The sequence below is a fragment of the Schistocerca nitens genome, chromosome 9 (genome assembly GCF_023898315.1).
Source record: "Schistocerca nitens isolate TAMUIC-IGC-003100 chromosome 9, iqSchNite1.1, whole genome shotgun sequence".
Classification (NCBI taxonomy): Eukaryota; Metazoa; Arthropoda; class Insecta; order Orthoptera; family Acrididae; genus Schistocerca; species Schistocerca nitens.
In genome coordinates this window covers 268,048,973-268,070,901 of record NC_064622.1, presented here as the reverse complement: position 1 = coordinate 268,070,901, position 21,929 = coordinate 268,048,973, and the positions used below count along the sequence as shown (strand labels likewise).

Below are 21,929 nucleotides of genomic sequence, written 5' to 3'. Positions count from 1 at the left end.
TCATCAATGCTGCTGAACGTTCCATTCCTCGTACTACTTCTTCTTCACGTCGCGTTTCCGTCCCCTGGTGGAACGAGGCTTGTAGGGACGCTATCCGTGCTCGACGACGTGCTTTACGCACTTTTCGCCGCCATCCTACGTTGGCGAATTGTATTGAATACAAACGACTCCGAGCGCAATGCCGTAGAGTCATCAAAGACAGCAAAAAAGCTTGTTGGGCCTCTTTCACCAGCTCCTTTAACAGTTTTACTCCCTCTTCCGTCGTTTGGGGTAGCCTGCGCCGGCTGTCGGGCATTAAGGCCCACTCCTCGGTACCTGGCCTGACCTCAGGTAATGAGGTCCTTGTTGATCCTGTGGCTGTCTCCAACGCCTTTGGCCGCTTTTTCGCGGAGGTTTCAAGCTCCGCCCATTACCATCCTGCCTTCCTTCCCAGGAAAGAGGCAGAAGAGGCTCGGCGACCTTCCTTCCACTCGCTGAATCTGGAAACTTATAATGCCCCCTTTACTATGCGGGAACTCGAACGTGCGCTTGCACTGTCCCGGTCCTCTGCTCCGGGGCCAGATGCCATTCACGTTCAGATGCTGGCACACCTTTCTCCGGCGGGCAAAAGCTTCCTTCTTCGTACCTACAATCGCGTCTGGACCGAAGGTCAAGTCCCCATGCGTTGGCGTGACGCCGTTGTTGTTCCTATACCCAAACCCGGGAAGGATAGACACCTTCCTTCTAGTTACCGCCCCATTTCTCTTACAAGCTGTCTGTAAGGTGATGGAGCGCATGGTTAATGCTCGGTTAGTCTGGATTCTTGAATATTCGACGGCTACTTACTAATGTCCAATGCGGCTTTCGTCGCCGCCGTTCCGCTGTTGACCACCTTGTGACCTTGTCGACATTCATCATGAACAACTTTTTGCGAAGGCGCCAAACGGTAGCCGTGTTCTTCGACTTGGAGAAGGCTTATGACCAAACGGTAGCCGTGTTCTTCGACTTGGAGAAGGCTTATGATACCTGTTGGAGAGGAGGTATCCTCCGCACTATGCACGGGTGGGGCCTACGCGGTCGCTTGCCCCTTTTTATTGATTCCTTTTTAACGGATCGAAAGTTTAGGGTACGTGTGGGTTCCGTATTGTCCGACGTCTTCCTCCAGGAGAACGGAGTGCCTCAGGGCTCCGTCTTGAGCGTAGCCCTTTTTGCCATCGCGATCAATCCAATTATGGATTGCATTCCACCTAATGTCTCAGGCTCTCTCTTTGTCAATGACTTCGCGATCTACTGCAGTGCCCAGAGAACATGCCTCCTGGAGCGCTGCCTTCAGCGTTGTCTAGACAGCCTCTACTCATGGAGCGTGGCAAATGGCTTCCGGTTCTCTGAAGAGAAGACGGTTTGTATCAACTTTTGGCGATATAAAGCGTTCCTTCCGCCATCCTTACATCTCGGTCCCGTTGTTCTCCCATTCGTGGACACAACTAAGTTTCTAGGGCTCACGTTGGACAGGAACCTGTGTTGGTCTCCACATGTCTCTTATTTGGCGGCCCGTTGTACACGTTCCCTTAATGTCCTCAGAGTTCTTAGCGGTTCATCTTGGGGAGCGGATCGCACTGTCCTGCTTCGCTTGTATCGGTCCATAGTCCGATCGAAGCTGGATTATGGGAGCTTCGTCCGCTCGGCCATCCCTCTTACGCCGGCCCAACTCCATCCACCATCGGGGGATACGTCTTGCGACCGGAGCCTTCTACACTAGTCCTGTCGAGAGTCTTTATGCTGAAGCTGCCGAGTTACCATTGACCTACCGGCGCGACGTACTGCTGTGTCGGTATGCCTGCCGGCTGTTGTCTATGCCCGACCACCCCTCTTACAAGTTCTTCTTCGCCGATTCTCTCGACCGTCAGTACGGGTTGTATGTGTCTGCCCTGCTGCCCCCCGGAGACCGCTTCCGTCGCCTGCTTCGACAATTGGATTTTGCCCTCCCTACCACCTTCAGAGAGGGTGAGAGCCCGACACCACCTTGGTTCCAGGCTCCGGTTCATATTTATCTCGACCTCAGCTCACTCCCGAAGGAGGGTACTCCGGCTGCAGTGTATTGCTCACGGTTTGTCGAACTTCGTGCTCGACTTGCCGGTCACACCTTTATTTACACCGATGGCTCCAAAACTGACGATGGTGTCGGCTGTGCCTTTGTCATCGGGGCTGCCACCTTTAAATACCGGCTCCTCGACCAATGTTCCAGCTTTACGGCCGAGCTTTTTGCTCTCCATCGGGCTGTTCAGTATGCCCGCCACCACCGCCATTCATCGTATGTACTCTGCTCTGACTCACTCAGTGCTCTTCAGAGCCTTGGAGCTCCCTATCCGGTCCATCCCTTGATTCAACGGATACAGCAGTCCCTCCATTCTTTCGCTGATAATAGTGGTTCTGTCAGCTTTCTGTGGGTTCCCGGACATGTAGGAGTGCCTGGGAATGAGGCTGCGGATGCTGCAGCCAAGGCTGCAGTCCTCCTGCCTCGGCCAGCCTCCCATTGTGTCCCGTCATCTGACGTTCGTGGGGATGTATGTAAGAGGCTTGTGTCGTTGTGGTGGGATGCTTGGTCAACCCTCCAAGGAAACAAGCTCCGGGCAGTAAAACCGCTCCCAATTGCTTGGACAACATCCTCCCGACCATCTCGGCGCGAGGAGGTCCTTCTGACCAGGTTGCAGATTGGGCATTGCCGGTTTAGCCACCGCTACCTGCTCTCCGGTGACCCAGCCCCGCAGTGCCCTTGTGGTCAGGCATTAACAGTGCGCCATGTTTTATTGTCGTGTCCCCGTTTTAGTCAATTTCGTGTTGTCCTGTCCCTGCCATCTACTTTACCGGATGTTTTAGCTGATGACGCTCGAGCAGCTGCTCGTATTCTGCGTTTTATAACTTTAACTGGCTTGTCCAAAGACATTTAACCTTTTTACTTATTTTATCTGCATCTTTGTCAGGTCCTTCTGGTGTCCCCCCCATCCCCTTGAGTTTTACCAGATTCCATGTGCTCTCACAACAGTGACTGGGCGCTAATGACCTCAGCAGTTGAGCGCCCTTAAACCCAAACACACACACAAAAAAAACCTTAAAACTATTATTCACATAACAATACATGCCAGTCAATAAAGTGCAGAGTCCAGAATAAAGTTTGCATCATAAGTGTACAAGCTGCATCTGTTGGTAATAAATAATAAATGTGATTAAATATTGTGACACCAACCATCTCCTACCATCTCAGAAGCATTACTTTTCAGCATGCCTTTTTACAGTTTTTTTTAGAGCCCTGTTTCCATGTATTTTAGGGCAGCTAAGAGGTATCTATCTTTCAGAATGCCCAACTGCCATTCTGAATTCATCACTGGAGAACTAAACCTTTCATGGCACCTTTCTCTTACGTGGTGAAAGCCATAATAAGCACCTTTCTACAGCTGGACTTTGCCCTTTTATATTTGTCTGCCACCGTAGCTCATATAGCTTCTAAGTCACTGCCTCTGCACACTAGAGCTGCTGGGCCTGCGTTCGCTCCTTCGCTTTCATATGTACTCAAAGAAATCGTTATAACAGCATGTGCTAGATTAAGTGTAGTAGTGTAATCTCCCCTTAAAATCACTCTTCTAGTTTTATCCAGCATGAATAAATTTGTTTGCATGATCCATGTAAGTATAATTATACAAATCAAATCTGCGTATCAAGCTGAACCGAAATTTACTAGCCAAAATACTAGACACTTTTCACCTTTTCCCTAATTTTTACTGTCCCTTTCAAAATAACCACTTTGAACTACAGTGGAATGAGTTATGGATGTAGGTTGCAGCAACTATGCAGAGTTGAAGAGGCTTGCACAGGCTAGAATAGTGTGGAGAACTGCATCAAACCAGTCTTTGGACTGAAGACCATAAGAACAACATATTCTGCTTAGAGTGTGTAGTCATGTAATATTATTATCCATGACATTTCAAAAACAGGACATTTTGCTACCTTCATATTATTCCTGGTGGCTGTCAATGATTTCTGGGGGATGCTCTAATGTAATGTTACTCTCCTGTTACCCCATGCCCATGCTGTTGCTCAAATGAAGGACCCGGGCTTTTCTAATCGATAATACATTATTACCCTGCCAGAGTGAGAAATGAAGGTGAGGTTGTGCTTAAAAAAATCCCAGGTTTCATCATATAAGGGGCGATCAAAAAGTTTCCGTTGGAGGGCGTTGCTGTAGTGTGTATGCAACGTAGTGGGTCTCTGATGCAGGTATAAGAGTGCCGTGTGTGATAAATGTGGAAATGTGAACTGTGGTGAAGTTACTATTATTTACATCCAAACAGCACCAAAATCATGTTATTCTCTTCTTGGCTGCTGAAAGACAAATGCCAGTAAACATCCATTGGAGAATCAAGAATGTATATAAGCAGCATGTCTGTCAGAAACCACTGTTATGGAATGATGTGTCACCTTCACGATCACCCCAAGTCCCCATATCACAAATGTTGTAATGCAGAAAGTACGCCAACTCAAGTGGGAGACACTTGAGCACGTGTCTTGTAGTCGTGATCTGCCCCTGTGTGATTTCATGCATTGGGTCCCTTAAAAAAGGCCTTGAATGGTTAACAATTCCTGTTGGATATGGATGTGCAGCAGGAAGCTACAGACTTCTTCAAGCAGCAGGACATGGTGTTTTACCAAATGGGCACCATCATCCTGGTGTGTACGTGAGACGATTGGCTCAATGCTCACGGCAGTTTTGCCTGATTGGCGTACCGATTCTTAATAGTACAGTCGTTGAACAGAAACTTTTTGAGCACCCCTTATACAACTACACCAGTGAATAAAATCAGCCATGGGAAACAACACCCACTCCATTCACCGCCACCACCTTCCACCATGGTATAAGTGTCTGAGGATGGTCAAAAACTGACCTAATCCAGTTGCAATCAAAATAAATGTTTTTGCGGTTGAGACTGTTTGTGTCCATTTTTGAGAGCACTATTTAACTATGTAATATGGGATGATAAAAGTAATAATCAGTTTTCCTGATAGGACGCTGCAACCAAAAAGGCTGTTGAAATTTTCTATATTACTAGCTCCTGCAAGTGAAAAGCAAGCACCGCAGTGATAATGTTATATGTGATTTATTCATCTCATTACGTACAATTTTCAAATCATTTGATTTGATGTACAGGAGACATGTCAAGGTTTACAAAAGAAACTTTTTTTCACTTTTTTAAGAGAAATACAAAAGTTTACATTATATTTTACATTTCTAAGTTACAGTTACAAAAGTACATAAAATAATACATGTAATACAATCCCTGTGTTCAGACTGTGAAGCTGTCCTCAATGAATTCATTGACAGAATAATAACACTTTTCCACCAGAAGAGTAAAGAGAAATCTTTTCAGTGAACCAAGCTCCATTTTAAATATATTACTGCCTTTTATTTTATTGAAAATTTTTAACACCATACACTCTGGCATTTGGGCATAAAGTAGTATTTACGGATAGGTGGCATACACTGTGAGGAAGTATTGCCACACCATTAGACCCAATATGTGATAAACTGTTTTCATGGGTCTTCTCAAGACTTCATCAAGTGTGATTGCTGAAATACAATGTGTAATAAATGAATTTGCCAAGAAAACTGTGCAGTGATTTTTTTCAGAAAAAGTTCTCTTTGATTTTTTTTTTGTTAGCAGCACTGTTGGAACTGTGCTGGCTTTTTAGTATGTTCAGTATATCTTGAAAGCTGATGTCATAAAAAAGTGCCCTTTGAAACAGAATTTCTTTTAAGTGAGAGAAATTAAAATGGACTAGATCAAACAGATAGGGTGTGGGAGAACAGTGGCCAAGGTCTTTAACACATCTACCTGAGTGTAAGATAATGGGCAATCTCCACAGATGCACACAAGCATGTTTCAAAAAGCTTGGAAGTAACAGAGTCTAAAGAGCAGACATACAGTGGCTTGTAGATCTACATTAATGCGAAGCATTTAAGACAGAAGTAATCAGATTGTGGTAAGTTCTTGGATTTGTTTCAGTTCAGGCTCACCTAATGAAATTAAATATGAGCCTATATAAAAATTGAGAAGGTGGAGTGTAACAATGCACAAAGATCGACAGAACTTATTGGGAGAGGGAGAGGTTTCCGATAAATTTGAGAGTATATTTTCTTACCTTTTTTTATGTATATGGGGACATTAATAATAATTGCAGATTTACTTGACGTGAAACCAGGAATTAGAAACCCAACTACACCACTTTGTATGGTGATAAGGTCATGAATTCAAGTACAGGTTTAGTGAAATATAACCTAATGAAATTGTCCAATTATTTGAAATTAGTTTGTACTCTTACGATGTCACTTATGCTAATTTTTTGTATGCACTACAAGAGGTATAGTGTTGTTCTTTCAGGTTCCAGTGTTCCTTTATTTTCAGTCATGGAAAGTGTATGTTAGCACTTCTTCACTAAGAATTTTAGCTCCTTTTAGTACAACACAATTGTTTCTTTGATTTCTGACCATGAAACTTGTTGGCCAAAAATTTTAAAATTTCATCTGTTATCCAGACTGCAGCCTAACATTTAGATTAAAGCTTTTTGGCTCAGTCATTTTTAATCTGTTGATTCACTTTTGTACCCCAACTGGAAGGCGGCGCATGGGTCTGCTCCTGTAAACTGAAGGGTAGGCTGAATGCAGGAAGTGAGTAGGAGGAGGAAAAGGTGAAAATCTCTCGGTACAACTTCTTTCATAAAAGTACATTTAATAGAGAATATTAGCCAATGACATATATGTAACTTTCGGTAACGATGAGCATGTAGGTGCGAAGCCTTAGACCCGTCATAAGTAGTGCAAATTCTCTATATGAAGTGAAGCTGAAGCGAAGTGTCCCGGCTGTCTGCTCTTGATCGAATAGGCTGAATCTGGAGCTCCATAGCGCCGCCTAGAGGGCGCTGTTGTCGGTGTCTTATCATAGTTCCAACTTAAGAACTTGCACCTATGCCACGGCATCGTAGCTATCGATACCACATCCCTTCCCCTTGAAACGACAAACCGTCGTTGAGTATGGCTTCTGACGGCGGGTGGAGGGACCCAGGGGCGGCGCAGTTGAGGGGGCGGACAGCAGAACTGCAGGGGCGCGCTGTCCACCCACGACCCCGAATTGCTCATGAGGGGGTGAGGAAAACGCCCCTTGGAAAACCTGCTCAGGCCGCACACCGCCAGTGGGTAAGCTCGGATAAGGAGACGGAGCAACGACCTCCATAGGTGACGGCGGCGGTGACGAAAGCGTCAGCGTCCATCGGTTCTGGCACCGCGGAGGAACACGGCGGCGGTGACGACGGCCGGAGGTGGGGCCGTGGCGGCGGCGCGATGCGCCCATCTGGTGCAGGTAACCGGACTGGCAGTGGCAACGACAGCAGGCGCGCGTGCGGTGGAGGCGCGAGTGGTGGAGGCGCTCTCCGAGGAGTCGCGGGCTGAGGCGGCGGAAGCCACTAAGCTCCCAATTCTGCTGAAAAATAACCAGTGGCAGAAAACCGAGGACGGCACAAACGGATCTGATTCGTGTGTCGATTGACAGTGCCGGAGGGACCAGAAATGACAACTAAGGCGCGGACAAGCTGGCGAAGAACGCGCTGCTGCTCCCAGTGCTGCCTGCCAGAGAAAACGCGATAGAACACCAAATCATGCGGTGCCAATCCAGAACACTGCGAAGCAGCGGGAGCTCGCGGCGGTGAGTGCAATAGCTGCAGGAACGACCAATGGGCACGCCCATTGTAGCAAGTCCACTGGGGAACGGGTGCTGCGCGGCTGGGAGTGATATGAAGCAAGGAAAGTCGAGAGCGCACACTCACGAGAGTGCGTGGCGCGCAACGTGCTCATCTGCGATTTAAACGTATGCACAAAGCGTCCAGCCTCGCCGTTCGACTGGGGGTGGAACGGGGCTGAGGTCAGATGGCGAATGCCATTAGCAGCATAGAATGCTTCAAACTCTGAGGACACGAATTGGGGGCCATTGTCGGAGACAATAACTTCAGGAAGGCCCTCAATGCAAAAAATAGACGTCAAATCCCAAACAGTACTCGCAGATGTAGTAGAAGACATTGGTACAACAAACGGAAAGTTTGCTGTACACATCAATGACTATGAACCAGTGGATGTCCCAGAAAGGACCCGCAAAATCAATATGAACGCGCTGCCAAGCCGCAGTAGGAGTCGGCCACGCCAAGAAGCATTGGTGGGGAGCAGATTGATGCTCCACGCAAGAGCGACAGTTAGCAAGCAAATTCTGAATTTCTTTATCAATGCCGAATAAAGTGCAGTGACGACACGCTAATTGTTTCATCCACACTATACCCCTGTGACCAGCGTGCAGTAAACGGAGGATTTCCGACTGCAATGAACAAGGTACAACCACACGAGACTGATCATTGTCAGTTCGTTACAAAATAACACCATGGTGTACAAATAAGTTGTGACATTGCATTGCGCAAAGTAACGTCAAACAAGTGGATCATGAATCCGCATAGCAGATGGAGGCCATTGAGTATGAAGATACTGCAAAAGAATCAGCAGAAAAGCAATGCGATGAAAATCCACCAGAAAACCATCAGCGAATTCCTTATCTTGTGAATCAATAAACATGCAGGACAATTCGGAAGAATCAAACACTTCGTATGTACCGATAGGCAGACGAGACAAAGCATCAGCGTTGCCATGCTGGGCCGTAGACTGAAACAAGATTTCGTAATTGTAGTTAGACAAAAACAAAGACCAACATTGCAACTTTTGCGCAGTACAGGCTGGAACTGGCTTTGACGGGTAGAACGACGACGTCAAAGGCTTATGGTCAGTTACAAAATAGAACTTTCGACCGTACAAAGAAATCATGAAACTTTGTCACTCAATAGACAATAGCTAAAGCTACTTTCTCGATTTGAGAATAGTTTTGCTGAGCAGAATTGAGCAACTTGGACACAAAAGTGATCGAGTGAGTTATAAACCGAATATAATATGTAATTTTGCCCAACACAGACTGAAGTTCTTTCAAGTTCCTGGGCGCTGGCAAGTCTCTAATCGCACTGAGATGTGACGGTGAGGGGTGGATACTCTGTCCGTTAATCATATGTCCTAAATACTGAATCTCAGTTTGAAAAAATTTGCACTTGTCTCTCTTACACTTTAGTCCTGCTTGCAAAAGTACAGTAAATAAGGCACGCAAATTCAGCAAATGTTCGTCAGGGGTGCGACCTGATACAATTATATCATCCAGATAATTGGAACAACCAGGGACAGTGGCACACAACTGCTGCAAGTAAGACTGAAAAATAGCAGGAGCTGAAGCACAACTGAACGGAAGGCGACGAAACAGTCCAAGGTGGGTGTTGATCACAAAATAGCGCTGTGACTGTTTGTCGAGCGGAATCTGAAAGTATGTGTCCCGCAAGTCAATCGTGGGAAAGAATTTTCCTGCACCAAGCTTATCAAAAATGTCTTCAGGACGCGGTAAGGGAAACGTAGCTACCACTGTCTGGGGATTTACTGTAGACTTAGTCAGCACAAATACGGAGACGACCGTTTGGTTTCTTCACACACACTATAGGCGAAGCTCATGGTGAAGCAGAAACAGGTTCAATAACACCACTGTTTTGCAAATGCGTAACTTCAGCAGCTACGACATTGCGCAGTGTGTGTGGTACTGGGTGTGCGCGACGGGAAACAGGCACGGCATTATCTTTAGCTACAACATGCACTGCATAGTCCTTGGCACAACCAAGGCCAGCAGATAAGAGTTCAACAAAGTCATCGCATAGTGCAGCAACACTGTCTGCATGGTCACTAAAGTTGATGCAAAGTACATTTTCCTGAAACGTGAGGCCAAAAAGTTCAAATGCGTCCATGCCAAAAATGTTTGTAGCATCACTAGAGTGGAGCACATGGAAAGACACTGTACGGGTTGTTGCACCATACGTGGCTAGCAAACTACACACGCTGAGCATTGAGATTTCCTGTCCAGTAAATGCAATCAGTGTGGAATGCGAACGATGAAGCGGGGGCGAACCAAGCAGTCATACATTGATTTGTTCGGTAAAGAAACTGACGCACCAGTGTCCTGCTGCATGCGAACAGAACGTCCACAAATGTGCAAAGTCACAACAAGTTTCCTCGCATCGTGCTGAATGTGAGAGGAAGTGTCTGGCAAAACTTGATTCACACACCGAGCTGGAGAAGCACATGAAACAGAAGGCTTGGAATAAACGGCATTAACGTCCATAGGCTGATGTGAATCATGATCTTGGCAGTTGCTGTTGCGGTGACACCCACTCGAGTCATGCGAATGGGAGACAAGTTGTGAATTAGAGTTTCTCTTACTACACACAGCTTGCATGTGTCCTTTCTTATTACAAAAATTACACTGTGCTTGACAGGATGGGCAAATGTCCCATGGGTGGGCACGAAAGCAGTTCCGACATGATTCCAGTGTCTGAGTAGATGCCTGGTTTGAAACCTGTTTACTTGCTCGTGAGTGGCGCGGTGTGGCTGGCCATGCTGGGGCCGGGCGGGAGGCCACGTGTTGTGCCTTGCTAACAGTACACACACCCGGGGTTACTTCGAACACGGAAGTAGCCATGTCTAATGTATTTTGTCTGTCTAGCAAGTCCACTACTTCCTGCAAAGACAGGTTTTTAAACCTGAGGATCTGCTTGCGGATGCAGTGATCCGCTACATTCTTTGCAATAGCGTCTTTAATCATTATATCCGCATATGAGCGTCCACATGAGCAATTAAAAGTCACAATCAGAAGTTAGTACCTGAAGGTCCGCGAACCAAGATTTATTGGACTGAGTAGGGCCACACCGGTGGCAAAAGAATTTGTAGCGTGCAGCTACCACATTTACACTGTCACAGAAGTGGGAGTTCAAAGCATCAATCACTTCATCATAAGTTTTAGTTTCTGGGCGGGTGGTTGGAAACAACTTGATGAGCACACGGTATAACACAACACCTGCATTGGCAATGAAAAAAGCAAGCCGCTCTGTACCTGATATGTTGTATGCTGCGATGTGTGCCTCGAGCTGGGCGATGTATTGTGGCCAGCGTTCAACATCAGGATTGAAGGCACGAAATGGTGGCGCTGTCAGCGATGGCGTTGGTACAGGCGGTGGCGTCGGAGGCGCCAAAGTAGCTGCAGTTTGTAGTGTGACTAGTCCATTAATGGCAGCAAGCAGCTGCGTCATTTGCTGTGCCTGAAAACGTACAAGATCAGACAGCACAGCCTGTTCCTGTGGCGAAGCCATGGTTTACACAAATGAAAGTCTATATAGCGAAAGGTGGGAGCACTTAGATACAGTCACTCAGTAACATGGGGATATCACAAAAAAACTAAAGCAGTATCGAGCAAAAAAGGAAATGATAGAGGAAAAAAATTTTAGTCCCTGTTCGTCGCCAGCTTTTGTATCCCGCTTGGAAGGCAGTGCGTGGGTCTGCTCCTGTAAACTGAAGGGTAGGCCAAATGCAGGAAGTGAGTAGGAGCAGGAAAAGGTGAAAATCTCTCGGTACAACTTTTTACGTAAAAGCACATTTAATAGAGAATATTAGCCAATGACATATATGTAACTTTTGGTAACGATGAGCATGTAGGTGCGAAGTCTTAGACCCGTCGTAAGTAGTGCAAATTCTCTATATGAAGTGAAGCTGAAGCGAAGTGTCCCAGCTGTCTGCTCTTGATCAAATGGTCTGAATCTGGAGCGGAGCTCGTAGAGCTGCACAGCGCCAGCTAGAGGGCGCTGTCGTTGGTGTCTGTCGTAGTGCCAACTTAAGAACTTGCACCTACGCTGTAGCATTGTAGTTATCGATACCACATTTGCTATTATATCAATTTTTCCTATACCACAAATTTTAAAATCAGCTGTATATATGGATTGATTTTTCACTGTGTGGGAATTGTTACTGTTTAATTTTTTTTAACCAAATTGTCTCATAATATTTTAAAATGGGTTTGAAAGTCCTTAGTGTTGGGTGGCTGAAGAAATCTTATCATCATCATCGTCATCATTATTGATTGATTTCCAAAATACTTTAAGTTCCTCATTGTCAGTTGTTTCAGTTACATTTTTCAAGCAATTAATGACATTTTTTTTAATATCTTCATGGCATTGTTTAGTTTAACAATGAAAAATATGAGAGCTTTTGTTAACAGTGTGAGTTGTAATTTATTTGCTGAACTGTTTGTATCGTATTGTAGCATTGTTTTATTACACTATCATTTTGTAAAGGAGTTTAAAATTATTTCAGGAGGGGATGATGTCGGAGGCTTTGGAGTTATCAAGCGACCCATTGAACCTAGCACACCTTTCAGAGAAGTTCAAGTTTTAGAGAAGCCTCAGCCTTCCAGCACAAGTTTCCAACAAGAACGTGACCTGCTGCGGCAAGAAAGACAGAAGAAACAGGTGTCACTGAAGAACTGTGATGATGATGGAGGGAGAGAAGAGTTTTTCCCTGCCTCAGTGTCACCACAGTCAGTGCAAAGGTTGAACCCTGTCCTTCCCCAACCAGATCAAGTTACTTGTCATGAACAGCTTCTTTCTATGTCCACTGTGTATAGCCAGCTGTTCAACTCTGGACTACTTCCAAATGTCACTGCCGAGATGCACTTCATTACATCACTGCTTGTTGCAGAGGAGAGAACAGGTGAAGAAAAGTGTGTTGGTTACTTTGGCACTGTGCACAATTGTGTATTTTTTGCAGTGTCGGTACTTGATAAGTTGCGACTGGTTCTGGGACTTTTAGACTGCGCGACACTCCAGTTACTTGTTTCTAATAAAGCATTAGAACTATTTTCACCTGATCTTCATCAGCATTTGCAGAGGAAGTTACAGGAAAGAGACTTGGAGGAGAAACTGAAGACCCCAGAAAATCTGCAATCATCAGTTGGCAATGTCACTTATCGGCCAGATGAAGACAGCAGAGGTAACTTTCCCACTGATCAGGCATTCTATGCCTTCCGGAAACAGCGTGATGCATTTTATGAAATGTGGCAGGTGTGGGAAGCTGAACACAACCAGCGTAACTGGTCATTCAGTGTAGCTCTTGGAGCTAGGATTCGATCACTTCTCGCATTGCACAGGGATCCATCAAATTATATTCATCTAGCACGTTTATTTCGTTCACAGTTGCTCACCACGTGCCGAGTCCCAGAAACTGATGTAAGTATCTAATGTAAGAATATCAAAATGAAAATTATTTCCTACTGTTATGTACTTACAAGTATTGAATTTAGAAATATGGGGTGCTTGTATACATGAACAAAAGCAGACAAACATTCTGTAATGTGAAAGTCCCAAGATTTGTTGTCAACTGTTTGGTAAGTCCTTGCAATTTGGTGCTTAGTCCATCACATATTCGTCAGCATTTGTACATGTTTATTTTAGCAAACCATAGTTGCCATCACAATGAACATATATTCATCAGCAGCAGCAATCAGTTGACAAGCACAACTGGAAAAAGGTCTCTTCCAAACTTGCCTTGCAATGCAATATTCAGCAGTGTTTTGCTGTGTGTCTTTTTAATGTCATATAACCACTTTTAATTAGATCATCATGTCAGTTTTTTCTTGCCTGTTGGAATTCAGAGAAGATCTTCCTTGACCAATCGTCCATCTACTTGTAAAGCTAAACCACAGTTTGGAGATCAAAAAATTCCTCTAGTGCTGCTAAAAAAAGTTCAGCTGATATGAAATCTCCTTGCCTTAATACTCCTCCAATTCTGAATGTTCCACTATTCTGACAAAATTTTTAGAATCTGTAGAATTGAGAGTTTACTTCAATTTACTAATGTGCTTTTGTATAAATATTGCTGCTCATTTTACTCACAGCTGTGCTCTTTGGTTCCTAATTGCTGAGAACATTTCTTGTGGAGCATATCGGTGGTCTCAAAACCTGTGCTCCCTGAGGGAATTATCCAAATGGAACAGAAATCATTAGATGTGAAGTACATGCACAGACAAAGAAATCATTACAGTTTTAGAAAAATTGGATGATTTATTCAAGGAAAGGAGCTTCACAAATTGAGAAAGTCAATAATGTGTTGGTCCACCTCTGGCCCTTATGCAAGGCGATTTGGCTTCATGGTGATTGACAGAGTTGTTGGATGTCCTCTTGAGAGATATCATGGCAAATTCTGTCCGATTAGTGCATTAGATCATTAAAATCCTGATCTAGTTGGAGGGCCATACCCATGTGCTCCAAACATGCTCAATTGAGAAGAGATCCGTTGACTTTGCTGGCTAAGGTAGGGTTTGGCAAGCACAGAAACAAGCCATAAAAAGTTTTTGCCATTTGCCAACAGATGTTATCTTGCTGAAATGTAAGTCCAGGAAGACAGTCACGGAGCGTAACAAAATGTGTAGAAAATTGTTGATGTGCTGCTGTGCTGTAAGAGTGATGTGGATGACAACAAAAGGGAAATGGCACCCTCAGACCATAACTCCTGATTGTCAGGTCATATGGCAGGCAACGGTCAAGTTGATATCTGATTGCTGGCCGACATGACTTCAGACACGTCTTTGGCCTGAAATCTCATTGACTGGAGTAGAATTATCTCCAGTGATAAGTTCTGCTTGAAATTGAGCCCTGATGACCAGTGAAGATGCGTCCGGAGATAGTGGTGGGAAACCAATCAGACTGTCACACACATTATGGCCTGAAAACCAGTAGTGATTGTCTGGGATGCTGACTGTCATTCGCTGCACCCTTACAGGACAGTGATATGGGGGGTGGAGGGGTAAAATATTTAAAAGCTATATATTTTCAAATCGTTTACAGAAAAATACACTCAATTACAACTAATATGTTTGTCCCACTGGTGCTTTCACTGTTCAAAACACTTATTGTAGTAATCTCTAGAAATGGCTGACAGTTTCTCCCTCGTTTTTTCCTAGGCTTCTTCAGTGTTGTTAAATCAGTGTCCTTTCATGCCCCTTTTCATTGTGGAAATGAGAAAAAATCACACACAGCCAGGTCACGTGAGTAAGGTGCTTGGGGCAGCAGAACCATGCAATTTTTAGCCATTAACTGTCTTAAGAGCGATGGCTGTGTGTGCAGGTGTGTTGTCGTGGTGGAAGAACCAGTCTCCCATCTGCCACAAATCGCGTCTTTTTGCAAACACTGTTGCAAAATCATCTTAAAATTTCCAAATAAAAGGTTTGATTGACAGTCTGACCACAGCTCTGAATGAACTACACCCTTGGCATCAAAAAAGAAAATCAGCATTGTTTTGATGTTGCTTTGTTTCTGGGTCTTAACCACTGCACCATTACTCATCACCTTTGACAGAAAATCTGGATCAGTTTCGGGCTGTTCTTCAAAGCGCGACATGTTTCAACTCAATGTTTCTTTTGATTGTCAATCAGAACCCAACAAACAAACATGGCAGCAAGCCTTTCCATTCCCAAACCTTTCATTAAAATTGTCTGTACTGAGCTCCAACATAAACCACTAATCTCTGGCAGTTGATCAACTGGCTTTTGGTAGTCTGTGAGCACAAGCTCTCGAATTTTTTCAATATTTTCGTTGATTCGGGCTGTTGATGGATGTCCAGGACAATGTTTGTCATCAATTGACATGTCGCCATTTTTAATCGAGCATATTACTCCTACACTTGAGTTTTACCCTTAGCTTCATCTTGGTAAGCTGCTTTCAATACTAAAACAGTTTCAGAAGTATTTTTACCAAGCAAAAAACAAAATTTCACAGCTGCATGTTGTTGACTTAAACTTACCATTATAAAAAATGAAACAAGAACAAAATAGTGCAAGCAAAAACAATCACTGCAGATGAACAGAACAACCTAGATCGACAACACAGGCAGCACGGAACTGCCACTGAGTTGCACTGTAAACGCCTTGTGGCAGAAATGCATATGATATAAACCCTGCCCACAGTAACGTTATTCTGTTGTTGTTGTTGTTGTTGTTCTTGTATGGTGGTGATATTCTGTGTCCCATTATTATGTTACCTGTCATGGCAAGCCATCCTGGACTTACATTTCAGCAAGATAATGCCCATCCACCAATGGAAAGAGATTCTACTGCTTGTCTTTGTGCTTGGCGAATCCAACTTTGGCCAGCAAGATCGCTGGATCTCTCCTAGTTTGAGAATGTTTGGAGGATTATGGGCAGGGCCCTTCAACCAGCTTAGGATTTTAATGAACTAACAGGCAAATTGGGCAACATTTGGCATGATATCCCTCAGGAGGACATCCAACAACTGTGTCAATATGAAGCCAAATAACTGCTTACAGAAGGGCAGAAGTGGACCAACGCATTATTGAGTTGCTCAATTTGTGAAGCTCTTTCTCTTGAATAAATCGTCCAACTTTTCTGAAATTTTAATCATTTGTGTGTCTGTACATGTATGTTACAGCTACTGATTTCTGTTCCTTTCAGATAATTCCTTATAGTGTATTTTAAAATTAAATTAGATACAGGGTTGACCACAATAAAATATTTATTGACAATGGTAACCAGTTTCAGTCAAAATGTGATGATCTTCAGACCGTATACACTGAAATTTAAGTATAGAATGGGTCTGGAAGAAAGTCTGATAATAATAATAATAATAATAATAAAATACATAATATGTAATAATGTTAAATGAAGAAATTATACCCATGATGGCAATGGTGAATGGAGCATGATACCTCATGGATCCACGAACAACTGCTGAAGTAAGTAAACGAGTTGTTGCTTGAGTAAACGTACTGCTTTACATCAGTAATAGCCAGTCAGGCATATAAGAAGCAAAACTGTTATTACAATAAGGCATACCCAGAACAGTTATAGAGAAGTTAATAACAAATAAAGAAATAACTACATTACATTATACAAAATATCAACCATAAAAAGCATTTTGTCAGTGTAAGATAAAAATATATGTAAGAGATACAGCCAATGATAATTGGCTGTGAGAATGTAGATTACCATTTGTGGGGATTTGTAGAAACCTTGTAGATTGCATGCTAGCAAAAATTGAGCTTGAGTGAAGCTGATGGTCCCCATGGAAACAGTGTGGAAGTATCGATATACACTATCCAATGGAAGACGATTTCAAAGATATGACAGAAACTGGATGTAAAGCATATTTTTGCCTGCACTACGATCTTCAAGCAGTCTGCAATATCTGACACACGTCTACATGCCTGCCTGCCTGCATGCCAGTACACTTTCATATCCAGTCACTGTCACAGCTCTAAAATCATTTTTCACTGGATAGTGCATATCGATACTTACAAACGATCTCCACGGGAACCTTTGCCACTCAATCTCTGTGTTTGGTGGCATACAATCTACGAGCTCTTAACAAATCCTCACAGATGGCAATCTATGTTCTCATAGCCGATTATCATTGATTGTGTCTTTTGTAGATATTTTTATCACATATTGACAAAATGCATTTTATACTCACTATTTTATATAATGTAATGTATTTATTTATTCATGTTTTATTAACTTTTGTATAACTATTCTGTGTACATGATATTACAATAACTGTTTAACCTCCTGTATGCCTGATTGACTATTACAGACATAATGTGGTTCATGGCATGTGGACTGTGATGCACTCAAGCAACAACTCCGTTGCTCCCCCCAGCAGTTGACATTTGTGGATTCACGATATGTGCTTTGTTCATTGTCACCGCCTGCCATCGTGGGTATAATTTCTTTGTTTAAGGTGTTTTATGCATTCTGTATTTTATATTTTATTGTTATTATCAGACTTCCCTCTAAATCCATTTTATACTTATATTTCAGTGTATGTGATCTGAAGATGGTCATATTTTGACTGAAACCAGCTACCATTGCCAATAAATAATTTATTGCAGTGAACACTGTTCGTAATTTAATTTTAAAATCTTAGAAATGAGGAATGACATTCTCATTGGCCACCTGCAGCTGATTCGTGATTGACTGTCTTGGTTTTCCAACAACTGCATGCCACAGAGAAACTGCCAATAGTGTAAGTGCTATTTAACCAGCAACTTATATTCATTGCTCCATTCTAAAATTTTATTTGTGACTTACAAATGCTCCATTTTTCTATACCTACTTCTAAATCTAGCTTTTTCTTTGCCTGATCAAAATAAAGTGTCTTTTCTTTTACTGTGTGGTTGCTGATTATTTTTATGAATATGTTATACATTATAGAAAGATGGCTGATAGCTGTATAGTTTTTCATGTATCATCTGTCTTCTTTCCTGTAAAGTGCAATAATTACGGCGTTGTTCCTATTTTGGGGAATTTTCACGTGTCACAGTACTCAAACAGATTTTCCGTACCTTATCCTTACACAACCTCAAGAACCAGTTCCTACAGAGCATCTCCCTCATCAGCCAATATATTCCCAGACTTGAGCAACTGAACCATGTCCTTTAATAGGGCTTCAGTTATATATCATTATGCCTGGAAGTGAGGGATACCCTACCCATGATCCTTTTCACTCCTAAAGTCATATTGCGCTGTCCATCCAGCCTACCCAACACCCTAATCCATCCCTAAGCTACTCCCATCACAAGGGTCATATCGCTGTGGAACACCCAGGCACAAGACCTATCCAAGTCATTCTCCCACCACCTCCTGTTCTAGTCCTGTCGCAGGCTGACCCTGTCCCACCAGAGACAGGGCTGAATGTGGATGCAGTCATGTCATATACCACCTTTGCTGCAGTGTCTATACAGTGATTTTATGTAGGGATGTCAATATGAGCACCAACCCATCATCCAGCTGGATGAATGACCAATGCCAAACTGCTGCCAAGAGCAGTGTTGATCATACAGTGGTGGGACACACTGCTGAGTTCAACATACTCGAGTTCAATGGCTACTTCACGAACACATGCTATCCTGTACCCTAGCACCAGCTTTCCTGAACTACATAAATGGGAGTTGTCCTTGCACTACATCCTTCATTTCTGCAATCCTCGTGGCCTCAGTCTCCACTAACACACTGCACCCACACCCTCTGCCCAACAGTTTGCCACTTCCCTTCCTCTGTCCTGTCACCCCCTCCCAATCCACTCCTCCGTTCTACATCATTGTGCGCTGCATGAGCTCACCAGCTCTGGTGCCCGGGTGTTGCATTCCTATCCCATATACCTGCTACCTATCCCTCCCACTTACCTGCTGCCTCCCTTTGTGCCATCAGCCATCCTTCTCCAACCCCACCTCTTGCCTCCTGCTTCCATTCATCCTCTACCCACACCATCCTACATGACCCCTCAGCACAATGTAAGTGTGGAATTGCATTCCCAGCATTGTGTGTTCAGCCTGCAGTAGAAGTGTGTCTGTGTGTGTGTCAATGTAATTATTTTCATTAGAACTATGTTTCTCATTCGTCTTTTGAACTATACAATCACCTAAAGAGATCTTGGAATACTTGTACAAATCTTTCTTTGTTTTTAGTTTCCATCTGCCATCTTAATTGATGTAAGTTAGTTCCTGTTTTGTTTTCTTCATATTCTTTGGCATTGTATCTTATTACATCTTCCCAAAGAAAATAATTTTGTTTAATTCAGTGTATCCTTCCATTTTCATATTATTGTTTGCTCCAGTCTCTAACTTTCACTTTAATAGATGTCATGTATGATTTTAGATTTTCTTTTATTTTGAGTTCTTTGTACCTGCAACATATTTTGTTGTTTGCAGAAGTATCTTTGTTAAATAATGTCCTCTTTTATCTGTCTCTGCATAGCTTTGTTTTCTAATAGGTCAAACTTTTTGCACAATTTTTTAAAGAGATTCTCATTATCTGCATTTCTTTATTATTTGATAAAATGTAATCAGTTTTATTTTCAGTTGCACTATGCCCTCCTGCTTTATCTGTAAGAATATGTTAACAAATAACTTATTCTTTATGGCAGATGCTACCAACATAATGCTCTGGTCATTTCAGATATTATGTCTTCCACATATGAATCAATACAAATTTAACACAGTACCATTCTAGAAGCTTGGCTAAAGAAAAAAATGTGATGTAGGGATGTTCAAGCAACACAAGTCTGTAACACAAGTTCCTATACGAGTGTTGCCAACAGATGAATGAAGAACAGTCCAAGAGAAAACAAGTTCATAACAATGACCTGATAGTAGGTGTAGTGAGATGGTATTGCTGATTTTCATGTAAACACCATACTAGTTGTGAACTAGAGATAGCCACCATGTTTGCAATACAAGGTTAAAGGTATTGCCCACAAGACATGATGAGAGTGGCCCTTTGGCAGTACCTGAATTCTCAGACTGTTATCATGTGCAAATATCCACAAGATAGCAAAGTTTTGAACATGGCGGCTTGGTTCAGTGACCATTTATAAATTAAAATTGAAACAAATGAGCCCTCAGTCATGATGTTTTAGTCTTATTAATCAGGTTTCATCAGTTCTAAGAGTAAAAAAAAAATAGGAGTGCAGGTTAGCTACTACAAACAGCATAGTGAACGCATTATTGTGGCCAAGATAGACACAAAGCCCATGCCTACTGCAGTAGTACAAGTTTATATGCCAACTAGCTCTGCAGATGATGAAGAAATTGATGAAATGTATGACGAGATAAAAGAAATTATTCAGGTAGTGAAGGGAGACGAAAATTTAATAGTCATGGGTGACTGGAATTCGTCAGTAGGAACAGGGAGAGAAGGAAACATAGTAGGTGAATATGGATTGGGGGGAAGAAATGAAAGAGGAAGCCGCCTTGTATAATTTTGCACAGAGCATAACTTAATCATAGCCAACACTTGGTTCAAGAATCATAAAAGAAGGTTGTATACCTGGAAGAATCCTGGAGATACTAATAGGTATCAGATAGATTATATAATGGTAAGACAGAGATTTAGGAACCAGGTTTTAAATTTTAAGACATTTCCAGGGGCAGATGTGGATTCTGACCACAATCTATTGGTTATGAACTGCAGATTGAAACTGAAGAAACTGCAAAAAGGTGGGAATTTAAGGAGATGGGACCTGGATAAACTGAAAGAACCAGAGGTTGTAGAGAGTTTCAGGGAGAGCATAAGGGAACAATTGACAGGAATGGGGGAAAGAAATACAGTAGAAGAAGAATGGGTAGCTCTGAGGGATGAAGTAGTGAAAGCAGCAGACAATCAAGTAGGTAAAAAGACGAGGGCTGCTAGAAATCCTTGGGTAACAGAAGAAATATTGAATTTAATTGATGAAAGGAGAAAATATAAAAATGCAGTAAATGAAGCAGGCAAAAGGGAATACAAACGTCTCAAAAATGAGATCGACAGAAAGTGCAAAATGGCTAAGCAGGGATGGCTAGAGGACAAATGTAAGGATGTAGAGGCTTGTCTCACTAGGGGTAAGATAGATACTGCCTACAGGAAAATTAAAGAGACCTTTGGAGAGAAGAGAACCACTTACATGAATATCAGGAGCTCAGATGGCAACCCAGTTCTAAGCAAAGAAGGGAAGGCAGAAAGGTGGAAGGAGTATATAGAGGGTTTATACAAGGGCGATGTACTTGAGGACAGTATTATGGAAATGGAAGAGGATGTAGATGAAGATGAAATGGGAGATAAGATACTGCGTGAAGAGTTTGACAGAGCACTGAAAGACCTGAGTCGAAACAAGGCCCCGGGAGTAGACAACATTCCATTAGAACTACTGATGGCCTTGGGAGAGCCAGTCATGACAAAACTCTACCATCTGGTGAGCAAGATGTATGAGACAGGCGAAATACCCACAGATTTCAAGAAGAATATAATAATTCCAATACCAAAGAAAGCAGGTGTTGACAGATGTGAAAATTACCGAACTATCAGTTTAATAAGTCACAGCTGCAAAATACTAACGCGAATTCTTTACAGACGAATGGAAAAACTGGTAGAAGCGGACCTCGGGGAAGATCAGTTTGGATTCCGTAGAAA

General features: G+C 43.0%; 1 protein-coding gene across 1 annotated transcript in view; it reads left to right on the top strand.

Annotated features, from left to right (window-relative positions):
- The window catches only part of LOC126202907 (codanin-1), a 185,846-nt gene that overhangs the window by 39,503 nt on the left and 124,414 nt on the right, over positions 1 to 21,929 (top strand). The window contains exon 4 of the mRNA XM_049936987.1: positions 12,290 to 13,200. Within this exon, the coding sequence (XP_049792944.1) occupies positions 12,290 to 13,200 (911 nt within the window). The remainder of the gene's footprint in view (positions 1 to 12,289; positions 13,201 to 21,929) is intronic.